General features: G+C 31.4%; 3 protein-coding genes across 4 annotated transcripts; 2 read left to right on the top strand and 1 right to left on the bottom strand.

Annotated features, from left to right (window-relative positions):
• Nucleotides 1–468: 468 nt before the first annotated feature.
• LOC132905573 (nuclear cap-binding protein subunit 3-like) lies at nt 469–4,536 on the top strand. 2 transcript variants are annotated; one of them, XM_060957042.1, is made up of 8 exons: nt 469–749; nt 996–1,162; nt 1,245–1,396; nt 1,488–1,871; nt 1,958–2,352; nt 2,434–2,583; nt 2,674–2,939; nt 3,021–4,536. In XM_060957042.1, the coding sequence occupies exons 1-8, from the start codon at nt 627–629 to the stop codon at nt 3,157–3,159; spliced, it is 1,776 nt and encodes a 591-aa protein (XP_060813025.1). In that variant the 5' UTR covers nt 469–626; the 3' UTR covers nt 3,160–4,536. The 2 variants fall into 2 exon arrangements, with proteins under 2 accessions (XP_060813025.1, XP_060813026.1); XM_060957043.1 differs by lacking the exon at nt 469–749 and having other exon boundaries at nt 1,063–1,162; nt 1,228–1,396.
• Nucleotides 4,537–6,175: 1,639 nt separating this feature from the next.
• On the bottom strand, nt 6,176–14,816 carry LOC132905579 (mitogen-activated protein kinase 1). The gene is made up of 8 exons (XM_060957054.1): nt 14,624–14,816; nt 13,700–13,826; nt 13,493–13,603; nt 13,167–13,418; nt 12,922–13,089; nt 12,633–12,821; nt 12,428–12,560; nt 6,176–12,341 (listed from the first exon to the last, which is right to left on the bottom strand). Exons 1-7 carry the CDS (start codon nt 14,746–14,748, stop codon nt 12,435–12,437), a joined length of 1,098 nt encoding a protein of 365 aa, XP_060813037.1. The 5' UTR covers nt 14,749–14,816; the 3' UTR covers nt 6,176–12,341; nt 12,428–12,434.
• A 551-nt stretch (nt 14,817–15,367) lies between these two features.
• Nucleotides 15,368–16,245, top strand: LOC132905596 (DNA-directed RNA polymerase II subunit RPB11). Its single transcript, XM_060957076.1, has 4 exons — nt 15,368–15,554; nt 15,626–15,715; nt 15,798–15,972; nt 16,037–16,245. Exons 1-4 carry the CDS (start codon nt 15,502–15,504, stop codon nt 16,070–16,072), a joined length of 354 nt encoding a protein of 117 aa, XP_060813059.1. The 5' UTR covers nt 15,368–15,501; the 3' UTR covers nt 16,073–16,245.
• The last annotated feature ends 102 nt before the right edge of the window (nt 16,246–16,347 follow it).

Raw genomic sequence — 16,347 nt, 5'->3', positions numbered from 1 at the left:
CAATTTCTGAAAGCGGTTATTTGTCAAATGAGAGTTTAAATCCAAGCTATTATTTTATGTACACCTTTTCACAGTAAATTAGTAATACAATGTAAGCGTGAAGACAAAATTGTATCACATCGTACTGTTTGTAGAGATGTAGATATGATTTTGATCATCCGTGGTTTTGATAAAGTGCAATAAAATCGGACTTGAAACCGCAAATAATAATGTTTGAGATCACAAATATTCTTATTTTTTCATTTTATTGGACTCGCGATAAACAAAGGATTACTATATCTTTCTAGAAAATTAAGTAATTTTCGTAACGCTATCTAATAAAAAAACTTGATAAATTATTTACAGAAATATAAATCGAAGTAGGAATAAACGGAATAAACGCTTACGAAGATTCTAAAATTGTTAATTTCGTAAGAATTTGACTCTTCCGCCAGAATAGTGGGAGCGCCTGTGTTTTTGAAAACTATAGAATATGTAATCTCAATATTTATATAGTTAATGCTGTGTATCATAACCTATCGTGTTATTTCTATTTACTCGTAAATAGACGCCCTACTAACGCATATTTCATGAGTCCTTCGAATTTTTCTGAAATTTTGTGAATAAGTGTTGGATAAATATCTGAAATGGATGAAATGTGTGAACCTATGGACGTGGAAATAATCCCAGTTACCGATGATGCCAAGAATGTTGATTCTGAACAAATCGATGTAAAAACTTTTAATTCAAACGATGTACAACAATCAGAGGTAAGGAAATATTCAATATAATCAATTTTCATGATTAATGTACATGTATTATAAATTTTCTGATTATCATTTTGTTTCAAATTTTACAATATATGAGACATAAACGTGGATAATATATACATACAATTAATTCGTTGATTTCTTACTTTGACTAAGGATCACTTTCAACCTTAAATTGTAAAAGTGTTATGTATACACTGAATTATGAAATTAGATATTAATGCATTATATTTTATATTCAAACAGATACAGTTGGATAGCCGTTATGAGAATCGTGGTGGTACTTTCATGACAGGCATAGATATATTTAGTAAGGAAGAAAAATTGAAAATGGAAGAAAGAGCTAAACGTTTTGGATTAACTGACAAGATAAAGTATAATTTACCAAATCAAGAACAAGATTTGTATTCTAGGTAAAAACACTGATAAATATTTGCTTGATAAATAATATAAAATAACTCAGATATATATAACATAGGTTGTCTTAATTTTTAGTATGGGCATTGTAGAAGATAGTGAAAATACAAAAAATATCAGACTAAATGTAATACACATGAGAGGCACAGAAGAAATGAGTACCAAAGATGTCTTTAAATATTTTGAAGATTATGCTCCAGCCTCTATTGAATGGATCAATGATATTTCATGTAAGTACAATTTAAATCCATAAATTTTACTATCGATAATTCCAAAAGATCGAAACATTTATAAATTTCTTGTTTTTTATTTACAATATAGGTAACGTGGTATGGTTAGATAATTTATCAGCAGCTAGAGCTATATTGGGATTATCAAAAAGAATTATTGGTTTGGAAAAGCAACAAATTACAAAATCACTTGATGGTAATCCTGATGAAGAAAACAATGTAACTAATGATGATTCTATGATTGAAATGGACGAAGATAATGAGATCGCGAATACTACAAAGGAGATAGGAGAAGATTATATAAGTATCAAGGATATTAATTACCCATTACCTCCTGGCTTGTGGAGGAAAGGGATAGATTATCCTAAATCTAAAGCAATATTCCTCAGATTTGCTACCAGAGCCGATAAAAAACAGCCAAAGGCGGAGAAAATGAGTGAATATTATAAAAAATATGGAAACCCTAATTTTGGAGGTATTAATATCATTTAATGTTTGGATAGGACATTTCAATAACGTTTGTAATAATACCGTTTGTAATAATAATATTATTTCATGCAGGTATTAAAGGAATTTTAACTGAGTCTCGAAAACGAATGTACAAACAAATTAGACAAAATAAAAGAAAATTCAAAGAAGAGCCACAAGACGATGTTCAAGATAGAAGGCGTGTGAAGAACCCCTGGGGTGCATTGTCCGAAAGTTGGGGACTCAATGATACTATAGAAAGTGAGTTTGGCAGCAGAAATGAATCTAAAGATCAAGGGCGTAGTGTAAAAGAAAGATTAGGGGTAAAATATCCTCCAAAGGAAACTACACACGTTGAAGAACAACGAAGTAATTCAAGCAGTGATAGCGAAGATGAATGGTGTAAAAGAAGTAAAGTGTTACGAATGCGAATGCATGCGGACGATGAAGAAGAGAAGATACACAAACGACGTGCGAAACTTCGACAAGTCAGTAAATTTTATTATTAGTTAAATAAATTTTATACAATAGAGGAATTTATTTAATCATTTATTGTGATACGTTTGCAGACTATGTTAAATAACTTAACTAAAAGCAATGATTTACGATCGAGGCTTAGCGCTCCGAGGAAAGGAACGCAATTTCGTGATGCAATTCAAGTAGTTGTAACAAATACAACTGCAACAAAGTCGAATTCTTTAAAGCTTAATGATTCAGAGGTAGGTATTGTTAGAAACTTAATATTGCATTATATGCATATTTACATTTAGTAAAAATCGTTGGATACGGATTTTATTTATGGCAAACAGGAGGAAGATGGTGAAATTATTGAAGATAATGAGAGCCAGGAAAATGAAGAGGGCGAATGGCAAGGGTCTGACGAAGAGAAACAAGAAGAAGAAGACGAGGACGAAAACTATAGTGCTGAGGATAGTGACAAACCTGCAAAAGAAGTTCAAGGGCCTAAGGGCAGTGTAATAAAAGTAGTTCAACATAAACCTCGCGTTGCTTCCACAGTGTGGGCGAGACTGAACAATGTAAAAAGTGAAATTGTTGATAACTCCATTAAAGACAGGTAAGTATCGAAACAAAACAATATCATGTTTATATGAATTATGAATAACATTTGGAAATAACATATAACAACATTTTAAAGGCAACCAAGAATACAAGATCTAAGAAATACATTAAGAGGTGATCTTCGGTCTCGAATCAGAAATCATACAAGAGGTCGCTCTCCTTTAAGGATAGAAGTGAAAAATGACAAATATACCGAAGGAAGTGAAACAGAATAACTGTCTATTATTGTCGAACGAATTGTGGCAAAAATGTGAAATATCGTTGTGGTGTTGTTTTAGTGAAAGAGTATGATATGGTGCAAACTTCATAATTGATGTATAAAAGTACACAAAATGCACTCATTACACCGAATCTATTACAACTTCATTTAACTCATACGCTCTTGTTTGAATTAATGATGCCCTAAAATTACACGAAGTCATATTTTAATCGTGAACATATTTATTTGTGTTAATAAGATATATACGGAAAAATCTTTTTGATATACAATTGAATAATGGAACATGAAATTTGAAACAACGTATATTTTTAGTCTTAATTGATTATCTATTCTGCACTACCAGAATAAATCATGTTTCTGTGCGTGTAAGAATTTAAAATTTTATGTTCAAGTACAAATATTCTGAGAGAATATATATTGTATAGATACTTCTGGGTATAAAATCTCCCCATATTTTTTATTCATATTACACAATTATAAGTACGGATCGTACATTAATCTTTTAATACGACTAATGTTAACATTTTGCACATATTGATAATCAAGTATCATCTTCCTATTTTTAAAATGCGATAAAATATAAATTAGCGGGTAATGGGTGCTTCCTGGAGTGTATATAAATATTATCTAGGATATAGATAATAATAAGAATGTTTTTCGATTAATACATTGCGTATTGAGAAAGATAGGACATACTTTTAAATATTCGTTTGTACAATTAACACTTTTGCTGAGAATCGTGCATTTTATAATTCCAATTGGAAAAAAAAGATATTTTCGGATACCTCGTAATTAACAGAGAAATAAATTTATACCATATCGTACAAAAAGAAATTCTGCAAACGAATATTTAATTAATTGCACATCGAAAAGATATATAGTGGTTCTATCATCTGTTTTATCTTCGGTGATTATATCAACTAAAAAAGCCAATGAAAAATGAGGAAAAATACTCAATACGGTTGTAAATAAAAATAAAATTGTACGAGACTAATACTAATACCTTGTACCGAGACTATACATGTCGAGCATTTAAAATATATTTTCCTTATATACGTAATAACTAATAAAATGTTTCGAAAGCTGTGATTTCTTAGATGTGAACATTAAATGAAACAGATATACAATTTCATAATACCAGTTAACCAGTCCTCTTTGATTTCAATTACAGAATTAAATTTTTGTTGTGTAATAATTAAAGATTTATGTGTAATTTTTAAACATATCCAACAAGATGTAAAAAATATGACAAATGGACAAAATTGTATGAATATTCTGTATCTTCGAATTCAGAAGAAATAGGGATAAGAATAATTATGACATCAATTCCGAATAATTGACCAATAAAGCCGCTTTTATATTAGCACGATAATACTTTGAATAGTCATTTTAAAATACAATAATCGATAATTATGATTTCAGTACATATATATGTATAATATATATATTTATCATTTACACAAATAACAATTAGTCAGAGAAATATTCGGCTGAAGTAATTTGAGAAAGAAAAATAAGAAAAAAAAAAGAAAGATTTATCGTTCGAAGAACACAGTGGATTATCGGAATATTCTTTTAGCCGCATTCATAGGTTTCTAGCCGCTACTTTGATTCTCTACGTTAATTTAATCTCACTTTTGTACTGCTTACGGTCTCAAATAAAAATTATTCTACTACAATTTATTAAATAAAAAATATTTAAAAGGATTACAAGAATAATAATTAATCACATTACAAATGACTAAATGGAAGCTCAAAATATTGAAAACGATAGATTCTATGAATGCAGCTTGGAGGCACGAGGTAATTTAATGCATTAACAAACGAGATGCGATATTTTTGACGCTATTAAAGCGCGTGACTGTTTTTTTTAACTTACATATTTATCTAAAATCGCGTGAAAACCATTTGGTAACTACATTTGCTAACCGTGACTTGAATTTATCTAATATTATTATATCTACATTTTTATGTGTTTCATCACGTGTAAGATCTACTAGATTCGTGAACTAGTCCTCGCCAACTAATATTCATTTCTCCCTGTTTGCTTCAGAATCAGAAATATCAATCTCGTTTGCTAAAAGGCAATCGTGCAAAATATCAAGGATTCCTTTCGTCTATCCTACATAAAAACTGTTGATGTATTTTTTAATTTAATACTTTTCCCCTTGTTAAGCCAATCGATAAACGCCATTTTCGCTTTCTTCCTATTACTTTCGTACTCTTTTCTTCATTCTCTTCGTCTTGTTTCTTCTTTTTCTTCTCTTTTTTTGTTCTTTTTGTTTTCTCATAAATGACGTATAACATTTAAAATCCATAGACGAAATATTCTTTTTATATTCGGATATATAAGATATGAATCGGCAACAACAACAAATACACGCAACGTTTAAGTATATTAGGCCTGATGGTATTGATAATAATTCTATCAATGTATATTAAACGCTACAATCTATCGTTGCTCGCATTTCACTTGCATCCTATGTGTCTCTTTCTTCGCGATAATGGTGTTCCAATGTTATCAAAATTTTTTTCTCCTCATTTTTTAATAATATTTTTTTTTAATTACATCAGCAGCCGTTATGGATTTTTAAGAATATCCGACAACAGGTTTACATTTGATGACGTCTCGTGAAATTTGTACGTTTGCACAAGGTACGATACTTGACACACGATCACAGCAAATGTACAATATTTCTTACGTTTATTAATCGTTTTTAATTAAACATCAAATTTGATATACCGAGAAGAGAACAGACACGAACTCGAAACTTTGTGGAATTTAAATGCATCGCAACTTTGTTTCTTAATACATTTCATTAATACTTCACGTTTGATATTGATCTCGTTCTTCTTACGTATATAAACGAACAGAAAGATCTTTAAAGATTCGTCTCACCGCTTATTAGATGAACAGTATAATAAATTGTAACGAAAACTTACAAGTCAATCTAGTTTTGTTGTTTCCTTTGATAATGTCTGAACTTCATGCTTAAATTCTGACTTGTAAGTTTTTCCTTTTTTTTTTTTTTTATCAGTTTTCCATTTTTGTTTGTTTAAGTCAATTTTCACGTTGGAAACTAATTTGGAACACCGATATCGTCATAGTCAGCCAGCCGACTCGTTACAATGTCCCCTCGGTCTATCGAGGTAGCTCGTGAAAATTATTCGACAAACATTTCGCGGTTCGCTAATCGTTCGCATCTACTTTTTGAGACTCTGAGAATTAACGTCTTAAATACATACACAGATTAAGTTACGAAATTCGGACACATAGCAACTGTACACGCAGAAAGATTCGGACATATATAAACGTCGTTCAAGAATCAGCTTCACGCGTATAACGCTTGAAGATATTTCTTTATTTATTTAAGCTTCGAAGATAAAATCGAAATGTATACGAGGAAGGGAAGATTATATATGAATTATTCTTTAATTTATAATTTTTATAAGAAATCAATGAAGCTTTGAGGGAACATTATATTTCTTTTGTGTCCATCGCTTTCCTTTTTCTTTTTTTTTTCTTTTTTTTCTATAATTTCGATAGACGATGATTTATTCTTTTTATAGAAATTTATTGCACAATTCATTAAGGGAGGCAGAATGTAGAAACGTGAACAAGAGCCACAGACATCTCCGAAATCTTTCTTCTTGTATTAATGAACTCGTGCTCGAGACACGCGGAGATACTGACAATTTAATGAATTAAGTTAATTATTCTAGAGAAATTCGAATGTATTTGATAAATAGTAAATTCATCGAAGAGTAAAATTAAATAAATTCTCAGTATCATCGAGCGTATTGTGAGCACGAAGTGGAACGTTTCACATTGAAGATTTAATACGAACGGCATACATATTTCAACGAACGAATGTCCTCTTCGAGATTTCTCGCTTGCGCGGAAAACCAGTAAGCGAAGGAATTTTCCCAGCATGAAAAACGTATGACACGTAATCGGTTGATTGTTAATTTACATCGGTGAAATCACCGTTGAAAGATTTGTACGACATTAAAGATATAGTTGCAGTCACAAGGACGCGGAATTGTAAAGAGATATCAGATTAGATTCTTCTCTGCAACTACAGTGATTCACGAAGATATTTGAACACACGGAAACTTTGTCTGAATATAAAGATTAGAGGAGAAAAATGTAATAAGTATATTTTTGTTAATTTTATGATTTTCTAATGCAACCTTATGATTAAACGGGAAGATTTTAATGTGATATAATTAAAAATAAAAGCAAGCCTATATTGAAGAGAAATTTAGAAAATTGAAGTATATTGAAATATATTGAACAGTTAAATCTTCTATGATATAATTATAGATATATTTATAATCATTTTTACAATTGCAAAAATTGTGATGTATTAAACAGAAATTAAAGATGCTAGATCTTCTATGATATAATGCACATTTACAACTGTATAATATAATAAATAGTTTGTTAAAATTGATTGAATTATATTTGATAGAAATTAAAAATGGCTAGAGTATATTTTTATTTTCCTGGAATAAGACAAAGGATAATCTCGTTACCTTTCAATTATATATTTATTGAAACTCTTGATCAAATTCTGACTATTTGTTATTATTTTTAAACGAAAAATTTCATATGCTTGTGAACATTCTAAATTTCAAGCTACGAAGATCAATCGTAAATTATTAGAAGTCTCGTATGAAAATTCCTGTAATATCTCTTTGATTACGATGAAATATTAAATTCTCCTCCGGTAGATTGTTATTTCTCACAAGGTTCCGGATATAAAAGCAGCGACAAGGCTAAATCGATAATCCGATAAATCCTTCAATGCTCTGTAAAGCATAAAAATATGCTGAGAAATGGAAAAGGACACTCGAGGGGAATAATACAACATTCTTCCTCTCTTTCTTTCTCTCGAGTTAGTTAAATCGTGAAAAAGGATACTCGAAACCGAAGGCAACGAAGCGTCTTTGTTATTTCCACGGATGAAACTTCTTAACTTTGAGGGAAACAAACGCATCGATGCCTATCTCTTTCTTTTTCGAGTGAATTATTTTACGAATATACAACATACCACTGACATGTGTTTATTAATGGAGAATTATTTTATTAGATTATATCGAAGAACGTGAGATCTGATAATCGAGGGAGGCAAATAGTGTTTTACACTCTGGATCGTTCGTTTTGCGCTCTCTTTCTATATTAACTTTTATATCGCTTTCTTCGTTTCTCATTCTCGCTTACATTATCTCTTATTTAACAAGATTTTAACCGCTTACTTTCTTGTCTTTGATTTCGATTTTAATTTCGAAGACAAGAATAGTACTCGTTCCTCTTTTTGTTCTTTAAATAAGTATTCCAAGCGTGTCCTCGCCATCTTGAAAATCATCCGATTGTCATTGGAAAATGATGAAACATACTCGTCTCATACAAGAGATTTTTTTGTTTCTTTAATTATGATTTTTAGAAAAATAAAAATAGATGATGAAGTAAATTGCTCGTCTCTTATTTGTGCCTCGACATCGTTCCTAGGTTATCACTGGACTGCGGATATTTATGCAATAAAATAATATTTTTTGCGAGTATAACTGAATAAATGGAATCTAAGCAGAAATTTGTCTCACCTGTTAATCGTTATAATTTAAGTAATGCACTTTGAATATATTATACATTTTTGCATCCTTAAATTTCCCATACATGTATAAATAATCCGCAGTCTAGCTATCACAATCGGATTTCTCGTCATTCACAATCGACGACACGTTCGTGTATCTAGCTCGATTATTATTTTACCCATTTGCCACGACATGTTTTTTCGGGGAAGATGTATCAACTAGGGATATATATTATATTGAATATAAAAAAAGAATCGTTTGAATATACGCGTACATTTAGAGTCAGAAACACGAATCAAAACAAGAACGTTCACATTATCAATTTAATTAACATGGTGAGTGTTTGAATCCAGAGAAGTGAATTGTACGAAGAATGTTTTTTATTGGCTTTTTAATAAAAAAAGAATGCGTAAATGACATAAAAACAAAACGTAATTTAAGCTATTTGTGAACGACAAGCAATTGTTCCTCGAAACATTTGTTAATAACAGAAGAAATCAAAAGAAGTAAAACAAGCGAAAGGCAACACATAGTACAGTGTAATAAAAACATTGGAAATGTAAAAAATAGGAAAGTTTACATATGGTAATATTCAAACAGACACCATGCGCTCTGTCGCACAAGAATGGCAGTATCAGTGTAATAATACCTGTAGATCGTGAAACAAGAAGTAATTAAACCGCTTAGAAGAACTGGAAGCTGGGTCGAATGTAATTAACTATGAATTAAACGTTTTTCTCGAGTATCTTGCTCTCTTTTTCACTTTTTCATTTGCTCCTTCTCATACATGCATTCATTCGTTCGTTGTGTCATCTATTTCCTTTTATGTCTTTCTCGCTTCCTCTCGTTCGTCTACAAACTAAATTTGATAGAGGCAGAATAGAATTTCTGCGAGGTACATAACTACTACAAGAATGACACTAAATATTATATAATAATAATAATAATAATAATAATAATAATAATAATAATGATTAAAATTAATAATAATGCTATTAATAATAATAGTAATCACTAGCTGTAGAAATTGAAAGATATGAAAGATTACATCATTCATAATATCAACCACTACATACATTCATTAATAAAATAAACCAACTCCTGAATACCGCAATAAAACACACAATACAAAAAACAATGATACTAAAGACATGCGACATTGAATGAAGTGTGCTACATAAGCTATTAAATGCCCTAAAACCAGTTTGCGTCTTATTCTATACCCGTCGCTCTGAGAATAGAAGAACAGCAGATAATAATAACAACTTTTGATCACATTAGAGTTGTTCAATAACATAGAGCAAATTTGCAGATGACTTTTCTTACATAGATGTGCCGGTCATGTATTTATTCCTACAGTGTTCTTGTCTTGTTGATATTTCACACCATCTTTGGAAAGATTATGAGCCACATCTGTTAATGTGGAGCCAGTAAACTTGTAAATAGGTTTTTAGGTGTAGACACAAATCTGTGTAGATGACGCTACTTCCCACAACATACTTATTACAATAAACTCAAGCAAGATATTTTAATTATACTGTCATCAATGATAAAGTTCCTTAAACAATCCACCAGAGAAAAAGGAAAGTAATTCATTTCATAGGTGATATTCACAACAAACTCTTTGGTACAACCACTGAAACCTAGGTCAACAAAAGTCATAACTCAGATCTGTTTATTGAGATCTCTACTTTTACAAGAAGCTTGTTAAGCTCTGGAGGAATATTAATGAAAGGATAGATCAGATTGCATATATTTTGGTAGAAAATAACAATTTAGTCAATTTGGCTAAATCGAGCATCTTTCAGATTTTTATATAAGATAACTTCATTGCTATTAAGCTCTCTGTTATCTTATCAGGGTCTCAGTCTAGCTTCTGGGATTTCAAGTTTGTGCTCATAATCAGAGATGGTTCGGCATATCAAATTAGGTAACTGAATACACAATTCCAATTTTAATTGTTGGAGTTTAATGCATAATATCCTTATCCGTTCTGTGGATTTGGGAGAAGAATAGATCTAACGTAATTCCTGCGTGTCGTAAAAGACGACTAAAAGAGAAAAACTTATTTAAAAATAGAGATCCGAAGTAAAAATCGCTGGAAAAGATTACTAGGGCACCCCTGGAGCTACTGTTAGAAATAACAATATGCAAACTGGTAGTGTTAGGTTGGTGTATAAATGGGCATCAACCAATATATCCGAATACTCTACAACCGAAATCAAAAGATACCAATACAACATTCTCAAACCTAGCAATAAATGCTTTGGTAGAAAAATTGTCAATCACCAAAGCTAATTAATCAAAGCAACGTATGACATGGACACACCAAATGAATAGAACCGTCATGCAACGCTTCTACACAGTAACAGTACCCGCAACTATAAAACGTCATTACATAGTAAAGATTCAGACCAGAAAAAAAGTCGTGATTAGAAATAACAGATACAACGCATATGAATTGCAAAAAATAAAGGAAGAAGTCGCGAAAAAGTCAAACACAGACGAAAATAGTCTACAGAAACAAAATCATAAAAGATGAGAATCGCAGTACCGAATGATACAAATATTGTACAAAAAGAACAGAAAAAGATCACGAAATTAATAATAGAAATGAGGCAGCTCTGGAAACAAAAGGCAGTAACAACAGTCGCAATAGTCCTATACACATACGTTCACCCAAACACACAAAAGGCAGTAATACCTATGACAGCAGCAATAATCATAAACATGCTGCAATAGTAACAGAAGAACATATGACCTGATAAACAAAAACCTGTCGTATGATCTTTAAAACCACAATAGTAGAATGAAGTTGATAGAAAAAAAAATAATATTAATAAAAGAACTACTATCGGCAAATATTTCAGTGAATTTAATGGCTGTTCAAAATATACTGTATGTATATGTATTCGCACGCACACGCGTGTATGTACACGTTGGTTACAGCAAGCACGCAGTTACAAGTTCTCTTTTACTCTCTCACTCTCGTATTCTCTCACTCTCATTCTCCCCCTCTTTTTCTCTCTACGTACTTACATTCATTTTATCGGTCGCCGCGTTACGTGGCTTAGAATATCTCGCACATTACACCGACCACGTCACTCGCTCGGCAATTAAATCACAGACAATGTGTATGATACGGTGATTAACAATAAATCGTCAACTAGCGTTACCTATATATAATTCGGGATAAATAAAAGTTATTGTACAAATTAATATTATGCATTCAATTATAACAAAAAAGGACACTGTATTTTTGTTTCTTTTTTTTTCTCCGGTAAAGACATGCGAATGTACAAGTATATGCACGGACACTGCGGTTTATTTATTTCTTTACCTCATTCACCGCTCCCTTCGCCCATTTTCTCAAATTCGCCTGTGTGTATGTTTTGTAGCTCGACTTTTAAGCCATGCTCCGATAAAACGTTTTCGTAAAAGTTTTATTTTGTTCTGTCTTCTTTATTTTTCTTTTTTCTTTCTTGCTTCCGTTGTAGATAACTGTAAAAGAAGTACACTTCTGTTACTCTGACGTCACACCTTCGCCTCCTTTTCGGTCGTCCTGCAGGCTCGCCGCAGCTGAAACATTATTGATCGTTTTAACATATATTGATCACTTGTTGTTTCATTCGGGGTTCGACAGCGATCAGAAAGAGAGTAAATACCAGTAGACTACATAACGTTTTCTTGATGATTCTTTTGGAATAACAGAGTTTCTTCGAAGATGTATTGTTTCAATACTTCTTTTGGAAGATCATCAAGCTCCATATCAAACTTAAACGGTTCCGCTGCAACCGGCTAAAAATTGGATTTATTATAAAGTTATCTTTGTTATTTGTACATTGGTGTCTACTGGTAAAAAATATATACTTCATCATCTGGATCGTAATATTGCTCTAAATACGGATGCGCAAGTGCATCTTCCACAACAATCCGTTTGTTAGGATTAAATGTCAACATTTTATCTAACAAATCCAAAGCTCGAAGATCAGCATCTGGAAATAAACTTGTCCATGGAACCTTTGGTTTAAATGGTAATGATTGAAGATAATTTCGTGCCTAAAATATAATTATTCAATGCAATCTATATCATTTTCTCAGTGAAACAAAATGATATTAAACACAAAAGAATTACTAAACATAAAGAAACGATTAATACTTTTTCATTTATGATGCACTCAAGATCCTCGGGAGATGGTGATCCAAGAACTCCTAATATATGGTTGAGTTGGTCTAAGTAGTGTTTGCCAGGAAATATTGCTCTCCTTGAAAGCATTTCTGCAAGAATGCAACCAACTGACCAAATGTCTATAGACTTAGTATAGCCCTGCAAAATGGAAATGAGATTTAATATTTTGTTACATTCGTTCTAGATTGAAATTGAACAATCCATTATTTATTTACCTTGGAATTAAGCATTATTTCTGGAGCTCTATACCACCTTGTTGCTACATATTCAGTAAGAAAACCAGCATGATTATGCTCTGGATCAGCAACTCTAGCTAAACCAAAATCACAGATTTTAAGGTCACATGTGGTATTTAATAGCAAGTTGCTTGGCTTCAAGTCTCTGTGTAGTACATTTGCAGAATGAATGTACTTTAATCCTCTTAATATTTGGTAAAGAAAATAGCATATGTGATCATTACTAATAGCCTGAAAATAAAACAAGTTTAAGTATATTAATGTTCCTTTAAATAACTTTACTCATAGTCATTTATTATGCTGACCTGTGTTTTGAGAAGTTTATATAGATCAGTTTCCATTAGACATTGAACAATATATACATCTTTCATTTGTTCTATAGTAGGTGCCCTTAATATATCCCTTATATCTATTATCTAAAAGAAAAATATAAAGTGAAAGTATATATTTAGAGTAGTTCTATATATGTACCTAGCCGGCTAATACATACATATATACATCAAGTTACTCACATTTTCATGCTTAAACCTAGTCAAAATTTTTATTTCTCTTAGTGTTCTTTGACTATACGTCTGATGCTCAAAGGGAGAAATTTTTTTTATAGCTACCTTTGTGTTTGTTACATTATCATAAGCAGATCTGTAAAAATAAATTCCAACATTTTAACCAACATTTGAAACAACATTTGAGAAATTACTCACAACTTTCTTTTTCTTCATTAAAACCTATTTCAATATTATGCATACCAAATATAGCAACATCAATAACAAAGGATCTTAGTATCTACACTGCAACCTATATACAATATACTGGTATCTCCTAATCTGAAACCACAATACAGGAAATGGTTCTACAATATTTAAAAGATCTCCTTTTTAAAAATTAAACATATGCTGGAACTTAATTCCCAAAATGTTATCAAGATTACAAGTTACAACTCTAAAATATTGAAAATAAAAATAAAATATAAAATTTAATTAAGTGGTCATAATGGAACAGTAAAAGAATCCTCAACAAAGACAATTTGAAAAATTTTGCACATGAAAGTTGGCCGGTTCTACGAAGATATTATTCGTCATCTCACTAATGGTATAATGATAAGACCGATAAGTGAGAGATAAGCGATGGAAAACAAGGAAGTCGTAACATTAACACGCAAGTGGACAAGGGTTTGAAAGGGTGTGACAACCGTGTTCAAAACTGGCGCCAAAAGACGACGATACATTACGATGAAAAGCACTTAGTAGCGGCTACAAACGAAATCAGGGCAAAATCAAAATCTTTCGTATGCATCATGGAGCGAAAATCTAATCATAAAATCGTGAATTCACTCGATGACTGTATTTTTGATTGTTTATCTTTCGGCCTGTCAGCTAGTCAATACGAGGTCGAATGTTTTCAGAAATAACGAGAGAAATTGACTCGAAGACACTTACACGACCATCCCGTAGGCACCCTCGCCCATGTACGATAAATTCGTATATCGTGGCCCAACCTCGAACGTTTGTCCACGAACGACTTCGCAATTTGGATTCGCACTTGCAGAACCTTCACCCGCCATTTTGACAACTATTTTACGGCTCCGGCGAAGTCAGAACAAGTCCTGCTTCTTAGCCGACTGGTCACGAACGACATTGGGATTAGATCGACTTACGAAAGAATTTTATGTGTTACAGTAGTGCTGCCTAGTGATCGGTTGTCAAGCACTTCAAATCGTGTCGAATATGTTCATGTGGCGAACAATTCGAATCACTACGAATGGTATTTGATACCCCAAAGCTTCCAAAAGTATTGAAAATTTCGGAAAGTCTTTATCTTGGAAGTCTTGAAAATATTCGATCATCGATCATGAGATTTCAGAAACGATCTGTCTTCTCCTTCTTTCTAATCTGATTGCTATGAATTTCGATATCGTTCAAATATTGAATTCTTTTCTGTTAATATATACATTGCTATATTAAAAAATGTCGGAACAATAGAAAGTTTTAAATGACAATTGTTCTTTCTTTATTTGCTTGCTTGATTTCTCTATAGAAATTTTTATGTATAAATATATGTATATCGTTAAGTTTCCTTTTTGTATTTTATTGCTGAATCATTCAGCTTTGAAATATACAAAATAACATTGGCAATGTAGAGAGCGCTACAGTTGCAATGCAATTAACTTTCTCATCTATAATGATTTAAACTGTGACGAATTTTCAGTTTGCGATCTGTCGTCGCTGTGTTATTGTAGTGGTTTTGTATTAATAATTAAATTTTATAAAAGGAATCCTCCAGAGCTATAAAACATTAAATATAATTAAACTACAATATGAATGCGCCTCCGACCTTCGAATCGTTCCTTTTATACGAAGGAGAAAAAAAGTAAATATTACAAATTATTGGTTAACCAATTAAAATGAAATACATGCATATGATTTTTCCTCTATTTATAGAATAATCAAAGAGCAGGACACTAAAGTTCCCAATGCTGCGATTTTCACTGTTAATAAGGAAGATCATACCCTTGGAAACATGATCCGCAAGTACATCTTTGTAATTTCATAAAAGTTTATGTAATTTTTATAATATGGATATATCATACTAACAGTTTCAATTGTTCATTAGTCAGCTACTGAAAGATCCTCAAGTCTTGTTTGCTGGATACAAAGTTCCACATCCATTAGAACACAAATTTGTAATTAGAATCCAAACTACATCAGACTATACGCCACATGATGCTTTTATGCATGCTATTACAGATCTTATAGCAGAACTCTCACTATTTGAAGAACGTTTTAAGGTAAAGGATAAACATATATCATGATTTGTTATATGACTATAATATTGTGTGTGTAATATTTCAGGAAGCTATTAAGGAGAAAAAGGAAGGACTAGATTAAATCGCATCTTTTTTCTTTTATATTGATTATTGTATATATGTAATGGATTAATATATATCTCAAGTGTTTAGATTATTAAGAAAACTGATTTATTTTAATAAGTACACTGAAAATGACTGGTATTTGTACATATGAATAAGTAAATAAAAGCAAAAAAAAGATTTCACTCTTCATCTTAAATCAATTTTTCTTTTAAAAAATAGGAAACATATAATAAAAAATCGGTTGTTGTTATTTAAAGTAAGTCATTGCTGTGTAATTTAAATAAATTTATG

This window comes from Bombus pascuorum, chromosome 3 (genome assembly GCF_905332965.1).
Source record: "Bombus pascuorum chromosome 3, iyBomPasc1.1, whole genome shotgun sequence".
Lineage (NCBI taxonomy): Eukaryota > Metazoa > Arthropoda > Insecta > Hymenoptera > Apidae > Bombus > Bombus pascuorum.
This window is presented reverse-complemented; position numbering and strand designations above follow the sequence as displayed.

Bases quoted from the DNA above. Each gene is read 5' to 3' on its own strand.
- LOC132905573 (XM_060957042.1), top strand. From the start codon at position 627: ATGGATGAAATGTGTGAACCTATGGACGTGGAAATAATCCCAGTTACC. The intron at 1,163-1,244 runs GTAAAAACACTG...CTTAATTTTTAG, and splicing joins GAACAAGATTTGTATTCTAG to TATGGGCATTGTAGAAGATA. The intron at 2,584-2,673 runs GTAGGTATTGTT...TATGGCAAACAG, and splicing joins TAAAGCTTAATGATTCAGAG to GAGGAAGATGGTGAAATTAT.
- LOC132905579 (XM_060957054.1), bottom strand. From the start codon at position 14,748: ATGGCGGGTGAAGGTTCTGCAAGTGCGAATCCAAATTGCGAAGTCGTT. The intron at 13,827-14,623 runs GTAAGTGTCTTC...TTATTTTTACAG, and splicing joins GGTGCCTACGGGATGGTCGT to ATCTGCTTATGATAATGTAA. The intron at 13,090-13,166 runs GTAAATAAATAA...TCCATTTTGCAG, and splicing joins AAATAATGCTTAATTCCAAG to GGCTATACTAAGTCTATAGA.
- LOC132905596 (XM_060957076.1), top strand. From the start codon at position 15,502: ATGAATGCGCCTCCGACCTTCGAATCGTTCCTTTTATACGAAGGAGAA. The intron at 15,555-15,625 runs GTAAATATTACA...CTCTATTTATAG, and splicing joins TTATACGAAGGAGAAAAAAA to AATAATCAAAGAGCAGGACA. The intron at 15,716-15,797 runs GTACATCTTTGT...ATTGTTCATTAG, and splicing joins CTTGGAAACATGATCCGCAA to TCAGCTACTGAAAGATCCTC.